Source organism: Mustela lutreola, chromosome 8 (genome assembly GCF_030435805.1).
Source record: "Mustela lutreola isolate mMusLut2 chromosome 8, mMusLut2.pri, whole genome shotgun sequence".
Classification (NCBI taxonomy): domain Eukaryota; kingdom Metazoa; phylum Chordata; class Mammalia; order Carnivora; family Mustelidae; genus Mustela; species Mustela lutreola.
The window spans coordinates 26956455-26971435 of NC_081297.1; the positions used below are offsets into that span (position 1 = coordinate 26956455).

General features: G+C 44.1%; 1 protein-coding gene across 10 annotated transcripts in view; it reads left to right on the forward strand.

Annotated features, from left to right (window-relative positions):
• The window catches only part of FRMD4A (FERM domain containing 4A), a 609448-nt gene that overhangs the window by 414320 nt on the left and 180147 nt on the right, over window positions 1-14981 (forward strand). For all 10 annotated transcript variants that reach the window (XM_059184088.1, XM_059184090.1, XM_059184094.1 and 7 more), the window contains one exon: window positions 6929-6994. In XM_059184088.1, coding sequence (XP_059040071.1) covers window positions 6929-6994 — 66 coding nt within the window. The remainder of the gene's footprint in view (window positions 1-6928; window positions 6995-14981) is intronic.

Below are 14981 nucleotides of genomic sequence, written 5' to 3' on the forward strand. Positions count from 1 at the left end.
AATTATAATAAAAGTGGGCAAAATACCTTTAACCTTTAAAGGGGAGGCAGAGCCTCCTCATGCCTGTTAAAATGTTATAATATTACATTTTAATAGTTTATTCTTACTATTAATATTTATTAATGTTAATTATTAATTAATTAATAATTATTATTATTTAATAGTTTATTCTTACTATTTACATTTAATAGTTTATTCTGTCTGGCATCTCCATGGTACAAGTTAGATGTGAGCAGCAGCAAAAGGATGGGTATTTTCAGTAAATTTTAATTTGCCCGAAGCCCTTTTTGTGTATTTACTGTGAGTTGCATTTCTTGAGAACACTGTGCGCATATCACATCACTCCTGGATGTGATAGCTTTATGTCATGAGCCTGTGACTTTCTGGTACCTTCGCTGGGTTGTTGGGCCTTCGTTAGTGTGAGAGGAAACCAGAGTGGAGAGAGGAATGTCAGTCACATGTTGAGGTGACCCTGAGAGCAGACGCTCTAACAGTGAGTTGCACTGGGAAGTTGTAGTCATGTTTCTGGAATTTCCTTCTGAGCCGCAGAAGGGCCCAGGGTCAAAGGGCAGATTGTGAGGTGCTGCCGAAGCACATCCGCCCATCCAGCTGCCTTGGGCTGCCCGGCGGTTTCATGGACCAGTCCAGGAGGGGAGGCTTGTGTCTGTGTTGTCTGGACCTTGGCTTGGAGGCTTTTGAAATCCGAATTTTCTATTTGATGGTAGAATTTTAAAAGATAGGATTTCAGGCTTGGGAAGGGGGAATATTAATAACTTTTTTAAATAAAGCATGCTTTGGAAATTTTAATCCTTCCCTTTATACAATCCTAGTGAGGCTTTAATATTTTTTACTTTGTTGTCTCAGAAAGTTACTGTCTCCAAAATGGATATGAGTCACAGCACAGTGCCTGACTATGCACGCAGACGCACCAAGTGGGTGTGTTCAAAGCTGGGTTCAAAGCTCTGTTTGCGGTTTGTGAACATAGCCTCCCCTCCCAGTGTCCACCCTGCCCTCATCCTGTTCCCCGGTGCTTGAGGGATAACCGTCTCCGTCTAAACGTGCCTTAGGAAATATTTTGTAAGTTTTTATTTTTGAAAGCCACGTGCATTGCTAAGCTTGGAATCAGTGCCCCTATAGTCATTCGTACAACTGCACTAGATTTCAACGAAAATGTCATCCATAGTGGAACTAGGTGTGTGTACCATAGTGTGTAACTTACTTGGCAAAGGGCAAGTAACAGGAGAGGGAGGTATCCAAGTAGTGGCTCAGAGAGTGATAGAGAGAGAAAGAGAAGAAGAGCAGGAGGAAGAGAGACAGGGAGAGAGCAGGAGAGGTGCTCTGTAGAGAAAAGGATGATAATACAAAGCATAATTAAAAATGGGATTTGCTTAGTTTTGAATTTGAAGAGAAAATGTTCCTAATAAAACATGTTTGCACGTGCTGAACTTGGTAGTCTACCCTTCTCCATGTAAAGCATCCGAAAATCCTCATGGTTGGGGAGGGTGGGTATTTGTCATTGCTAGTTAGTTATTAATTGTTGTTGTTGTTGTTGTTTTTAAAGATTTTATTTATTTATTTGAGAGAGAGAGAGTGAGGAGAAGGTCAGAGGGAGAAGCAGACTCCCCATGGAGCTGGGAGCCCGATGCGGGACTCGATTCCGGGACTCCGGGATCATGACCTGAGCCGAAGACAGTCGTCCAACCAACTGAGCCACCCAGGCGTCCCTATTATTTGTTTTTTACTAATGACTTGGAGGGGGGACTCCCCTGCCACATTCGGACAGTGGTTCCTTCCACCAACAGGAAGACTTCAGGATAGTGGAGAAGGATGCTCTCAGACATAGTTCTGTGCTCCCTGAGCGACTTCTGATCGCAGTTGACTTCCCATTAATTTCACCTGTGGAGAGAGAATGTGTCAGACCTTTCATCTCCAGTATTTTGACCCTGTGTGACAGTTGTAATTCTTAGTTGTAAACTAATTAATCTGATTTGATACATTAAAAACATAGGCAATCTAAAACAAGTTTATTGGGAACAAAGCTTCTCAGGATCCATTTCCTATAGGTGACCTCAAACACTGTCATTCATTTTTCTAGATAAAGTTTCTTTTTTACATTTTTTTAACTGGGAAAAACAAAAACAACAACAAAGCTTTTAGTAGTATTGAGATGGGATGGGCGGGAGCTATGCCTACTTCCTTAGCACATCAACTATTTTATTTTTGCCTCCCAATTCCAGTCCAAGTGCACGATAATTTTATTGGCTGCCTCAATAGGACACATAGCAATTCATATTCTGGTATGCTCCCTTAATCTAGTAGCAGAAATGTATTTCTCTGTTTATCAATAGTCTTCCTGATTCAGTGTGCCTCTTAACAGCAAAATTGGGTCAATGGGATGGACACCTCACTTCCAGAATAACACTTGGCCATATATTCCTTGAAAATCACAGAACCTTTAGCAGGCCTCTGCTTGGTATGGAATTGTATTGTAGCGAAATGATTTATGCTGGAGTGGTTGCCAGCTGACATCTACCAGAAGCCTTGTTCTCCAAAAGGCTTTCCTCTGGGGGTGGGGGGGGGGGCAACACTGCAATTGTGTCTCAGCAGCTGAAGATGAAAACAAGCAAAGCCGTATTATTTTACAATTGTTAGCATTCAAAAGAAAATTTCAATATGCCTGAAAAGCCAGACAAAGCTACAGATGTCCACTCTTTCCCAGTCCACACCCAGAATGGTAAACCTTTTCTGAACTGATGAGAACAGGATACTCTAGTCTTCTTTCAGTATGGAAGGACAGACTGCCCTTCCCCCCGCCCCTGCTTGGAGGGGAAAAAAAAAAAAAAAAACACAGCGGTGCCGTCCAACAAAAGGCGTACGTTCAAAAACATGATGATTCAAAGTTGAGTCTCTGTTTGGACACCCTGCTCTGGGCTGCCCCCCCCCTTTTTTTTTTCAGGGACATTTTGCCTTCCCAAAGGGAAGCAGCTTAGAAATTCCCTGTTCAAATAGGGAACATGCTTAGAAATAAATTCCCCGGGACTGAAAATCGAAGCTTTTTGGAAGAGAAGAGTAAACTTGGAAAACTTTGAGTAGATGTTAACATCTTGATGTATAGCTAATTCCTTCAACTGCTGAGCAGATAAGGTGAGATTATTTAATGGAAGGAGGATTTTATTTTTCAGATGAAAATGAGAGCCTCACAGTAAATCTGAGGTATGGGGTATGAACTCAAAGTCATGTCATGTGTTGTGTGCTTTGAAATATTTTGGGAAAATGATGTCCTACCTCTTTCATTGCAATTAAAACATCATTTGATCCAGTAATATCTTGGCAGTACCAATTTCCCTTTTTTTTTTTTTTTGTCAAATTTATTAGAATGTGGTTAAGGAAGTCAAGAACGTGTTTAATATCCTTAATCTTGTACAATAAAGGAAGCTCAAAACTTTGTGTTCTAAAGACGCTGAGGACAGCAGCATTTAAAAAAAAAAAATCCTCCTCTTTTCCCACCCTTCAGAAACTTTTCTGAAACCTGTTATAAATGTCTTTCAAGGAATTTCAAAGTAATGCTGGATGGTTATAGCACTTTTCTTCCTTGAACTTCCACTTGGTAACCTTGGGTGCCCTCATTAAGAACTGACTGCTGGAAATGTGTACCTTTTAAACTTTGGACCCGTTTCACCAGTTTCCCTCAGCCCCCTGGCCCTCCAGCTCTGGTGACTACCAATCTGGGCTCTGTATCTATGAATTTGTGTGTTTTGTTTACTTGCTTGTTTAGATTCCACCTATGAGAGCATTTGTCTTTCTCTGACTTAACGTCACTTAGCATAATGCCCTCAGGGTCCATCCTTGTCACGAATGGCGAGATTTCCTCCTTTCTTATAGCTGAGTAATACTCCACTGTATATATACACCACATATTTTTTTTAAGATTTTATTTATTTATTTGACAGCGAGATCACAAGTAGGCAGAGAGGCAGGCAGAGAGAGAGGGGGAAGCAGGCTCCCTGCTGAGCAGAGAGCCCGATGTGCAGCTCCATCCCAGGACCCTGAGATCATGACCTGAGCAGAAGGCAGAGGCTTAACCCACTGAGCCACCCAGGCGCCCCACACACCCCATATTCTTTCTCCGTTTATTCACCCGTAGACACTTAAGGTTGCTTCTGTGTTTTTTCTATCGTACAGAATGCTGCCTTGAAAATGGGGGTGCATTTATCTTACCTTGAATGAATGCTCTCCTCTTCTTTGGGTAAATACCCAGAGTTGGAATTGCTGGATCACGTGGTGGCTCCAGTTTTAATTGTTTGAGGACCCTCCGTACTGATTTCCACCATGGCCGCCCTAATGGACATTCCCACCAGCAGTGTGCGAGGCTTCCCTCTTCTACACTTCCCTCAACACTTGTTATTTCTTGTCTTTTTGGTAATAGCCATTCTAACACATGTGAGTTTGATAGCTCATTGTATTTTTGATTTGCATTTCCCTGATGATGCATGATGTCGAGCATCTTCTCATGTGTCTGTTGGCCATCTCTCTGTCTTCTTTGAAGAAATGTCTGTTCAGATCCTCTGCCCATTTTGTAATAGGATTGTGTGAGGTTTTGCTATTGAGTCATCTGAGTTCTTTATATCTTTTGGATATTAACACTTTATCAGATACATAACTGGCAAGTATTATCTTCCATTTAGTAGCTTGCTTTTCATTTTGTTGATGATTCCCCTTGTTGTGCAGGAGTTTTCTGTTTTGTTTTGTTTTTTTATTTTATTCATTATTTGTCAGAGAGAGAGAGCGAGCAGAGGGAAAGGGAGAAGCAGGCTCCCTGCTGAGCAAAGAGCCCAAAGGTGGGGCTCGATCCTACGACCCTGGGATCATGACCTGAGCTGAAGGCAAACGCTTAACCAACTGAGCCATCCAGGTGCCTGAGCATTTTATTATGATGTTGTCCCACTTGTTTGTTTTTTGAAGCTGACGGATTTTTTAAATGAAGTCAGTCAGCTAAGATGCCTCCTATGTGCGAAGTTGAGCCCTTTCTCCTTTTAAGGCAGTTAACACCTAAAGTTAGGAGTCCAAAGAATGAATAAGGACTTTTCATAGATGCATCTCACATCCATGGCCACCAGCTTCAGCTTATATATGTGCAAAATGACAGACCTTTGGACTGGTTTCCTTGGTTTTTAACTCTATTTTAACCTCTGTTGGAGAGCCTGTGAGCATGTAAAACTTCTCTTGGTGTTTTCTCTCAGAGCTGGGGTCTGCCAAGTTATTCTTATAACTCAGATTCAAGAGACTTTATTTTGGCCCCATCCAAGCACGTGTGCTGTTTTGGTTAAGATGCTATAACCAGGGAAATCTGACTTGATGGTAGTTGGAGAGGTTGGCTTCTTCTGAGGAGGGAATAAGAGAATTTTCCTACAGGAGTTCATGCCAGCTTTGGACATGCTGATCATTAGAGGATAATCCCTGTTGAACAGGAAGAGAAGATGGTATCTGTTGTATTGTTCCTGGAGAAAGTGCTCATCAGAAGGGACTGTGATGGCTGGGCATGGAGATAGGGCCAGGATCTGCCCACGTGCTTCCCTCCCCTTGATCTGCACGAAGTGGATGCTAGGTGGGCAAAAAGAAGGTGGTTTCAGAGGGGGCTACAGAGTCATAGAAGAATACGAGGGCTAGACGGAAACTTCTGGGTCTTCTGGTCCAGACAGTGGTGTCAGAACCAGCTCTTAGCTGTTGTGAGAGCCCATTGGTACGTTGTTGGGAATTCCGTGTGCCAGTGGTAAAAACATAAACATTATTAAAATGAAATTCTCTAAATTTAGAGGTAAGTACCTTATATTAAAAACAAAGGTAATAAAAACTCAAAACCCATTACTCATGCCTGGAAAATTTCCTGATTATTTGACTCTATTCTCATCCATGCCCCTGGGGTTATTTAAGGTTACCGTATGTGTAGGAGATATGTTGTCAGGACACTAGCTTGAAATCAAACCCAGGGAAGCTATCTGGAGTGCAGCAAGACAAGTTTGGGTTGGAGTGGTGGCCAGCTGACATCGATGGGAAGCCTCGTTCTTGAAAAGATTTCCTTTGAAAGTGTTGCCAGGGCTCCAGCAAATGCTACAAATGAAGGCTTCTTCCGTCCAGAAAGCCAGTGATTAAACATTTCAGCTGCACTCTCCTGGGCTCAGCCCACTCACTTTTGTACATGAGACAGGGCTGCAGAGATGAACAGACCCTTGTCCAAAGGCCTGCAGCCAAGACCCGAGGATGCCTGTCTGGATGCCTCCCTTACACTGGCGGCGGTGTGCGTAGTGAAAGGGGCAAGGGTGAGGAGTCAGGTTTAGCTGTGCACATTCAGCTCCCAGGTTCCTCTGTCACCGGGGAAAACACTATGGGGACCAGGTAATAAATGAGTAACACAGAAATCCTGTGGAGAAAGAAGCTTCACAGAAATCAGAAGCAGTTGCCAGAGGAGTGCTAGTCTGCTCCTGGGTGCTCTGTAAGAGGAACGAGGTGGTGGAGCTCGGATGTTGAAGTCTGTCCCCAGTTTGTGGTGATGAGATGATTGAATGGAAGAATGATTAAAGCGTGGAACACTTATCACAGCCTGGTTTTAGGTTATGAATGTGTTTGCTAATTTATTTCCTATCTCCTCCATAAGAATGTAAGCTCCATGCAGGCAGGGACCTTGTCTTATGTGTCGTTGTACACCCAGCTCCCAGCATGGTGCCTGGCACAGAAAGGGGCTCCATAAATATTTGTGAAGGAACAAATGAACAAATTGGTCCTGCCAGCTCTTAGCATTGTATAGCTCCATCCTCGGGGGACATCTTGCCCAAGGGATGGTGCCTGGTGGTGCCCAGCCCAGGGGCCATGTTCGTTTGCTGTGTGTCAGGCTGTCAGACTCTCAGTGACCATCGTTTGTCTTTCTTCGTAGATGACGGAGGGCCGTCGATGTCAAGTACATCTTCTTGATGACAGGAAGCTGGAACTGCTAGTACAGGTAACTGATTTTGGCCAACGTTCTAAGTTTCTTCCGAGGCTGATGTGGTTCAGAGTTCAATTCAGCCAATGGGTGGGCAGAGGATAGAAGTGGTTTTTATTTATTTTTTTTTTAAAGATTTTTATTTATTTGTTAGAGATACAGAGCGCAAGCACAGGCAGACAGAGTGGTAGGCTAGAGGCAGAGGGAGAAGCAGGCTCCCTGCCGAGCAAGGAGCCCAATGTGGGACTCGATCCCAGGACGCTGGGATCATGACCTGAGCCGAAGGCAGCCGCTTAACCAACTGAGCCACCCAGGCGTCCCTAGAAGTGGTTTTTAAATGGGCATCTGGTAGAATCTAGGAGAGAAGGGCGGCACACCATGGTATTTTTGTGCTTGTGAGTGCTATTTTTGTTCATTCTGTTTCTTTGTACACCACGCCTAAGGCATTCAAGGCCAGATGTATATCTAACCTATTGTTGCAAAGCTCTAGAAAAGGAAATTCTGCAGCTGCCATCAGCAATTTCTATTTGCACAGAAAGTTATTTGCAGGAGTTAACTGGAATATAATGTAAATGACTCCTGCTGCAACTGTAACTGATGCACGTCTTCCCTACTTAGAGAGGACTGGAAAACAATTTGCTGTTTCCAAGTGAATCCTTCATAGGTGTGGGAAAGAAGAGGCAATCTCCTGGCTCTGGCTCCCTTCCAGGAGCAACATAACCCCCATCCCCTGTGTCCACAATGTATCACTCTTGAATACCTATGTCTCTGTGGACACTCAGGAGATCTGTCAGTCCATCTACAAACTTTGTACCCACCCATCGAAATCAGAGAAATCAGAGCAGTATTAGAATCACTGACCCTGGCCTTATTTAATTTGTTCTCAAAAGAAATTATCATTATACCTAGAGCTCCAAAGAATCATAAAGTTGCCCAACTTGATTTAAAGACCTTAATTCCAAATCTGTTGTTTGATTCCAAGTTTTAGAACTATATTTGCTTGAAATTCTCGAACGTCTATCAAATTCTTAGAGCAGTGCCCCTCATTATCCAGAACATTTTGCCAAACAATACGTAATTCATCACTAGGTTGAAATAACACCTTTATGCTCATTCACTGGAGTGGGGGAATGATACTGCCATGATGGGAAGATTTGCATAGAAATACTCTAATGTCATGTTCCCTTGTACATACTGCTTGGATTTGAAAATATTTGAATTGCTAATAACTTAAAGGCGTTAATACTTTCAATTAGCTTTAAATTATAAAAGCAATGTAGGAAACAGTAAGTAGGAAAAAGCTCATAATCACAGCCCACTCATTTACCTACTAGTCTCATTTCAGCACATTTCTTTCCAGTATTTTCCAGATTCCTATTTCTTATGTGGTTGTAATCATAATGTGTGTAATTCTATTTTATTTTTCCATCTAACATCGTCTTTCATTGGCTTTTCCCAAGTTACTGTAAGTTCATCTTTGTTAATATCAGCATAAATTACAAAAATGGACATACCATTATTATCTAATGGTTCACTCATTTGGGCACTTCTAAGGCTTTTTTTGCTTTGTTTAATAGTTTTCTACTATTACCAGTAAACACTGTCATTAATTTACCCACGAGTACAGAAGTCTTCAGTGTTTTGGATTATGTTCTTTTTAGGCTTGATTCCAAGACTTACAGTCTTATTAAAAGTCAAACTTGTGGTTGGGATTTGGGGGGTGAGGTGAGGCAGGAGACAACTGTAAAGTGAGCGAGATCTCATCCGCAAAATCACTGACAAAGCACTTAGAGCTTTCAGTTGTTAAGAATCAGCGTAAAGAGTTTATAGGAGAGTGGTCCAGTGTTTTTTAGATGCTTTTTAAAAATATATATATATCTGGGGCCTGGATGGCTCAGTGGGTTAAAGCCTCTTCCTTTGGCTCAAGTCATGATCCCAAGGTCCTGGGATCGAGCCCCACATCGGGCTCTCTGCTCAGCAGGGAGCCTGCTTCCTCCTCTCTCTCTCTCTCTCTGCCTACCTCTCTGCCTACTTGTAACTCTGTCTGTCAAATAAATAAATAAAATATTTTAAAAATATACATATATATATATATATATATATATATATATATATATATCTCAACACTTAGAGGCTTAGAAAGCAGCCACTCTCTGAAACAGGAAATGGAACCTCAAGTGGCAGTGAAGTTATGGTCTGTCAGCCAGCCTTCCCCAGGAAGAGGTGAACCAGGACATTGGAAGTGAACTTGAATCACAGAAAAGGTATTTAGTTACTACTATATGCGCCTCTGGAAGGCTGTTCTCAGCCCTTCACAATCCAGAAGATGTTGAATTAGGGCAAGCAAGAGAAGACCTGTTCTGCCTTCCCCCTCCAGAACACACGTCATGTGTTACTCCCTTTTTCTAGAACTCTGCTTCCTGCACCGGCATCCCTTTGCCTGTGGCTGGTTTCTGCTAAGCCTCCATCTCACAGCCTAGAAGACACTCTTACCCCCATGTTCTCCCTCCCTGTGCACTTTCCCCCACAGGCCCCCTTCACCCTTCACGGCGCTATCACAGCTCAGTGTCACAGCTCACTGTCCCTGCCTCTTTACTCTGTTGTCCAGAGCCACCAACGGTTAGAGGGCAGGGTCTCCATCATGATCCCCATGTATCCCCAGCACCCAGCCCAATGCCTGGCACAAATGTCACTAAACAAATCCCTGTGGAATGAAAGAAAGGACTAATCCTAAAATGCCTTGGTATTATTTCCCAAAGGACTTTTTGTCGTAGAACGAATTGCTTGGCAGGGGATTTTGTTTAGCACAAAAACACTATAGATAAAAAAAAGGGGGGGAACACTTCTGAAGTCCTTTGGGCATGATTACAAAGCAGACTTCAGCAAAACATAGAGAAGCAAGGTTAAAACTATTGGATAAACACCAAGTTAAACATGACTTTTCTTTCTCCTCTACAAAGTTCCCTTGTCCTGGATTATGTTCTTTTGACAAAACCCTTTCTAAAGGGAATCCCTCTCTCGGGTTCATTTGGACCCATGCTAGTTTCATAGAACAAAGCATTTGGATCCCATACTTCTCTTTTTGATACCGTAAATCTACAGAGTGACAACCTGGCAGATTCATTTACTCTTGAGTCACCCAAGTACAGTAGGTGCAGATGGTTTTGTCGATGTTGCCACGAAGCACAATTTCAGAGTATTCATAACATGCCTGAGATGAAGAAAAGCTCTTCTCAGTCTTGCAATCTGGAGATGCGGAGTTGGGCTGGGGTAGGTGTGGACCCGACAAGGTTTGGAAGACGGAGAGGCAGGTTGGGAGGAAGTGTTTCTCTCCCACAGAGGGGCAAGCGGGTTTACTCAGGGGTGGCTGCAATTTGAAATAGTGGCAGAGGTGGGACATCGAGTTTTTCAGCCGCTGTTAGGGTAAGAGCTGCATCAAAGGCTACACCTCACGAAACTCCGACAGCCTGAAAGAGGCCCCAGATGGCCTGGAGTCAGCAGCTAACAAGGATTCCCTCCCACCAGAAGGATTCTGGTGACCAGACACCCGCACAGACCATTTTCTCCTGTGTAGACCTGGTCCCTGTGACTATAGCATTTCCCTTTTTTCGGGTGAGAGAGCAAAATGGCCATAATCCCAACATTTAATGCTTACAAAGCCCTTTGAGATGATTGAGCAGATCTGTCCTTCCAAATCCCTGATTGCCCTGAGTAAATCCCACGTCACCCCTACAGAGGAAAGGGCAAAGGTCAAGCGTGTACATACTGGGATTGGATATTTGAAAAGTTCATCTCAAAATCCACAGCCAGGTCCCCAGTACCCACAGCATTACCACGTGACTCCATAGTCCTTAAATTCCACTTAAGGACAGCAGGAACGATGATGTGAGCTTTCCGCAACAAAACCAAGCCTCCATCATCCTCTGTCACCAATGTGTGACAGGGTCCAGGCACATCGCCCTCCCATCCAGCCTGGAAATGGTGTCATTTGCCCTGTTGCCCAAAATTGTTTCAACCAATTCGAAATGTACTCAAAAAAGCCTGCATCAGAATGACAGAGTCTGCCATCATGCATGTCTCTCTGTCAGCCACTTCCTGATGCTTCTGTAGCCAGCTAAGAGGGTGTCTTCGATGTTTTGTAGTAAAATCCTCAAGTCTTAGCTTCATATGGCTATTCCTTTAAAGTTAATTTCTCCATTTTTTCCCCCTGAATATTTAGGTGAGCATTTTGAAAGCCAAGAAAGGAAAATGTGCCTTAGCCTTAGTGAGAACAATTTAAATAAGACTGGGAAGAATTTCCGGACAGTGGGGGTCAGTAGATGGAGTCCTGGAAGCCGTTAATAAGGAAGGAAAATCCCAGGCTCTTTCTCTTGAATTTCTTAAAAATAGAATAGATTTTCACTTGATTGGAATGGCTGAGGTGTGGCTCTTCCTTATTAGGTTCTCTTGAGGCTTATGACATTACGTGGCCTCCTTTCTCACAGGAAGACATGCCAGGACAAGGAAAATAGATGTGGGCCTTCTCACTTCAGGGCTTTGCCCAAACCCCATAGATGAGTAGATGTTATGCTCTGTTGGCAGGAATTCTTCCCTGTGATGATAGAGCTTTACAAATTGCAATTCTCTCCAGCCCCACGACTGCCTCAACTGCCTCACTTTATGTTTTGTTTGGGAAGCTGCCCCGTGATGTCACTAACATCCTTGGACTGTCGGGTCTGACCCAGGCTTTCAGTGGCCATTGGCAGCCCTTTCACCACCATCCACTTCTGCGAAAATAGAGGAACAGAGTGTCCTGTGATTCTGAGAAGTGGCTCAAACCTCAGCTATTTTCCAGGAGAATGAGAAATCATAGCTGGGTTATTGTTGTACATGACACAGTGTCCCTAATTCTGAGAAAGCCAGTGGGACAGAAACATTAGGAAGGATCTAAAGCTGGACTCTGTCAGGCAATGGGAGTTTTGAAATGTGGGCCATCCACACGGACCCGAAGTGTAAAATACACACCCAGTTCTGAAGGTTTCCTATGAAAACAAAAAGTAAAACATCTTCTTAAGGATTTTTATATTGATGATTCCATGTCGAAAATGAAATATTTGGGGGGTATAATAATTAGGTAAAAGAATATATGTCCGTGAAAATAGTCACGGACTTGTTTAATAGGACTACTTCATATTGGGTTCATGTTTGTGGCTGACATTTTATTTCTGTTGGACAGCTATCTGTAAAGAGTAGAGAGAAGATCATTTAACAAGAGAAAAGATTGTGGACATAGTCAGATTACCCAGATCAATGCTGGATGTCCTCTGCAAGAATGATCATACTTTATAGTTCCTTATAGAATGTCGCTGGGGCTTATTTATCTAATTTTTATGTTGACTGTGTAAAGTCAGTGATAATTCAGATGAAGAAACAAATTCAGGAAGGTCAGATAACTCGCTTGAGGTCACATAGTAGTAGTAGTAGTCTATGCAGCTTGAACACAGAGTACGTCCTGACCTCCTAGCACTGCACTGTAGCAAATATATATAATAAAGACCCGGGACATGGGAGAGTTCCCCTGTAACATGGCCACTGTGCTGACCCCCAGCACCAGCCTCGGAAATGACTGGAATTAGAGGCTCCGACCCCCATCTCAAGTCTGGAACCGAAGATGGGCTTGCCCAGGTCATTTCATGTCTTAAGGAGCTGAGCTGCTCATCTGTCTGGTGAAGATCTGAGCATGGACACCCGTGCTGACGGATTTCCACATCACGTGTCCGCCTCCAGGCATCAGGTGTGGAAGAAACAAGCCACAGCAGTTAGAGCCTTCTGATCATTTCTCTGTCTGACTACCGTGCTGGTGATACTCCCTCTTAGAGGTTCAGTAAGTTGCTATGGTCCTTGAGTCAAGCGGCATGGAGGACAAAGTGAATATTCTGGCCCATAATGGGCTTAAAAAAAAAAAACAACTATAAAAAATCTGTGCTATTAGAATAAATAGTGCTACTAGAATAAATGAGCAGACTGGGGTTCTCTGTGTGTGTGCACACCCCCACATACACACTCACCCTCCCTCCCTCATCAGCTGCTTCTGTGGATAAGGATGTTCTTCCATTAAAAAAAAAAAAGAAAGAAAAAAAGAAGGTACTGTTTTCTACCAAGTAAACCAGGAATTCCCCCAAAGCACGTGTGGCCAAGAAAAAAGAAAAAAAAAAAAAAAACAAAAAAACACAGAGCTGATCCTCTGTCTGCTCAACTGGGAAGGGTGGTCTGCTTGGCTTGCTGGCCTGCCTGCTGAAGCGTGAGCTGGGTCTGCCATCTGCTCCTGTCTGGTCTGACTTCACCAGGAGGTGCGGGGTCAGCCACGTGCATGCGGGGAGCCATGTGCAGGGACTGGAAACAGACTGAGGGACTCCGTGGGAGGAACCTTCTGTCCGGGACCTCCCAGTCCACAGGCTGCCTCATGAAACAAGAGCCTCATGAAATGGGCAGCACTGCTTTGGGCTGACCTCAAACTTCACCACGATTGCCGTCATCCTTTCTTCGGCTCCTCTTTGCAAAGCTGGGTCCTGCCCCAAATGAGCCAGACAGATGTCTTTCCGAGCCCTGGGGGTGGCTGGTCATATTTAACATTCTAAAGGCACGTGACGAAGCAAATCAACGTTAAGGTATAGACGAAAGGCAGGTAACACAAGGCTAGCTCTGCATGTAATCTGGCGTTCATTTAGTGGCATGGTGGAATGAGAAATAGTCCAGAACGCATAGCCTTGGGTGACACAAGCAGCTAGCGAGTCTCCCTCTTGGCAAGGAGGGAGGGACCGGTACATCTCCCTTTGCACCAGCGAGGGCTGTGACCGAGAAATTGGTGAGCAGCGCTCTGGTTGAGAACAAAAGAGACTCTCAGTCTCCCTGTGGGGCAGTGATGGAGGGAGGAGTGTCAGGATCTAGCAGATTGATGCAATCATCCAGGGAACCGCCGCGCACCCCCCCACTCCCCCCCCCCCACCGCAACACAAAAGTGCTCACAGCTCCTGGACCAGACAGCTCGTCTGTGCTCTGGATAAGGGGAAGAGGCTGTCTGGGGCATTGGTTGGAGGGGTGGGGGTTGTCCAGGATCTGGTTGCTGAGCAACAACCCCTTCTCCGTTCCCCTCCCCCACCGGACGTTCCCTCTGAACACCCCCCACACCCCCATTCTCCCTGGATGCTAATTTTAACCAGTTTGAAAATGTATTAGTTGGAGCCATTTAAATGGCCGATTGGGAACCAAGTTTGTCCTACAGAAGGGACCATTTTTTTTTTTTTTTTTTTTTTAAAGATTTTATTTATTTATTTATTTGACAGAGAGAAATCACAAGTAGATGGAGAGGCAGGCAGAGAGAGAGAGGGAAGCAGGCTCCCTGCCTGATGCGGGCCTCGATCCCAGGACCCTGAGATCATGACCTGAGCCGAAGGCAGCGGCTTAACCCACTGAGCCACCCAGGCGCCCCCAGAAGGGACCATTTCATATGGTTCACACACCACATGGGAAGGAGAATGAGGAAAGGAGAGGGAGACGATGCAGCTCCTGGCCTTCTAGGAACAACCCTCCAGAAACTTGATGTTATATTTTCGCTTTGATGTCACTGCTGAGTTACTATTTTTTTTTCTTTGATCCCTTTACTAAATCATTTCCACATATTCTCCGTAGTAGCCCAGTAGGAGTGTTGGCAGATGAGGACTCTCGGGAGATGGCTGCAGACCAGGGGCTCCTAGTTTTTCATCTCTCTGTTCGAGGGGGATAAGAAAGGTGGAGCAGGGAGTAAAGGGATTAAAACAGATTTAACACACACAGTGCAGTTCCGCAAAATGGGAGTAGCTGTGTTTCTAGAGGACAGACACAGACACATGCACACACCCCTAAGAAGAGTATGGCTCTGGAGAGAAAAGGGGCCATCTGGAAGGGATGGCATCACAGGAATCTGGGAATTAGCAAATCTGGGTGTTTTTTGTTTTTTATCCATAACTCACAGATTGGTGTTTGGCTC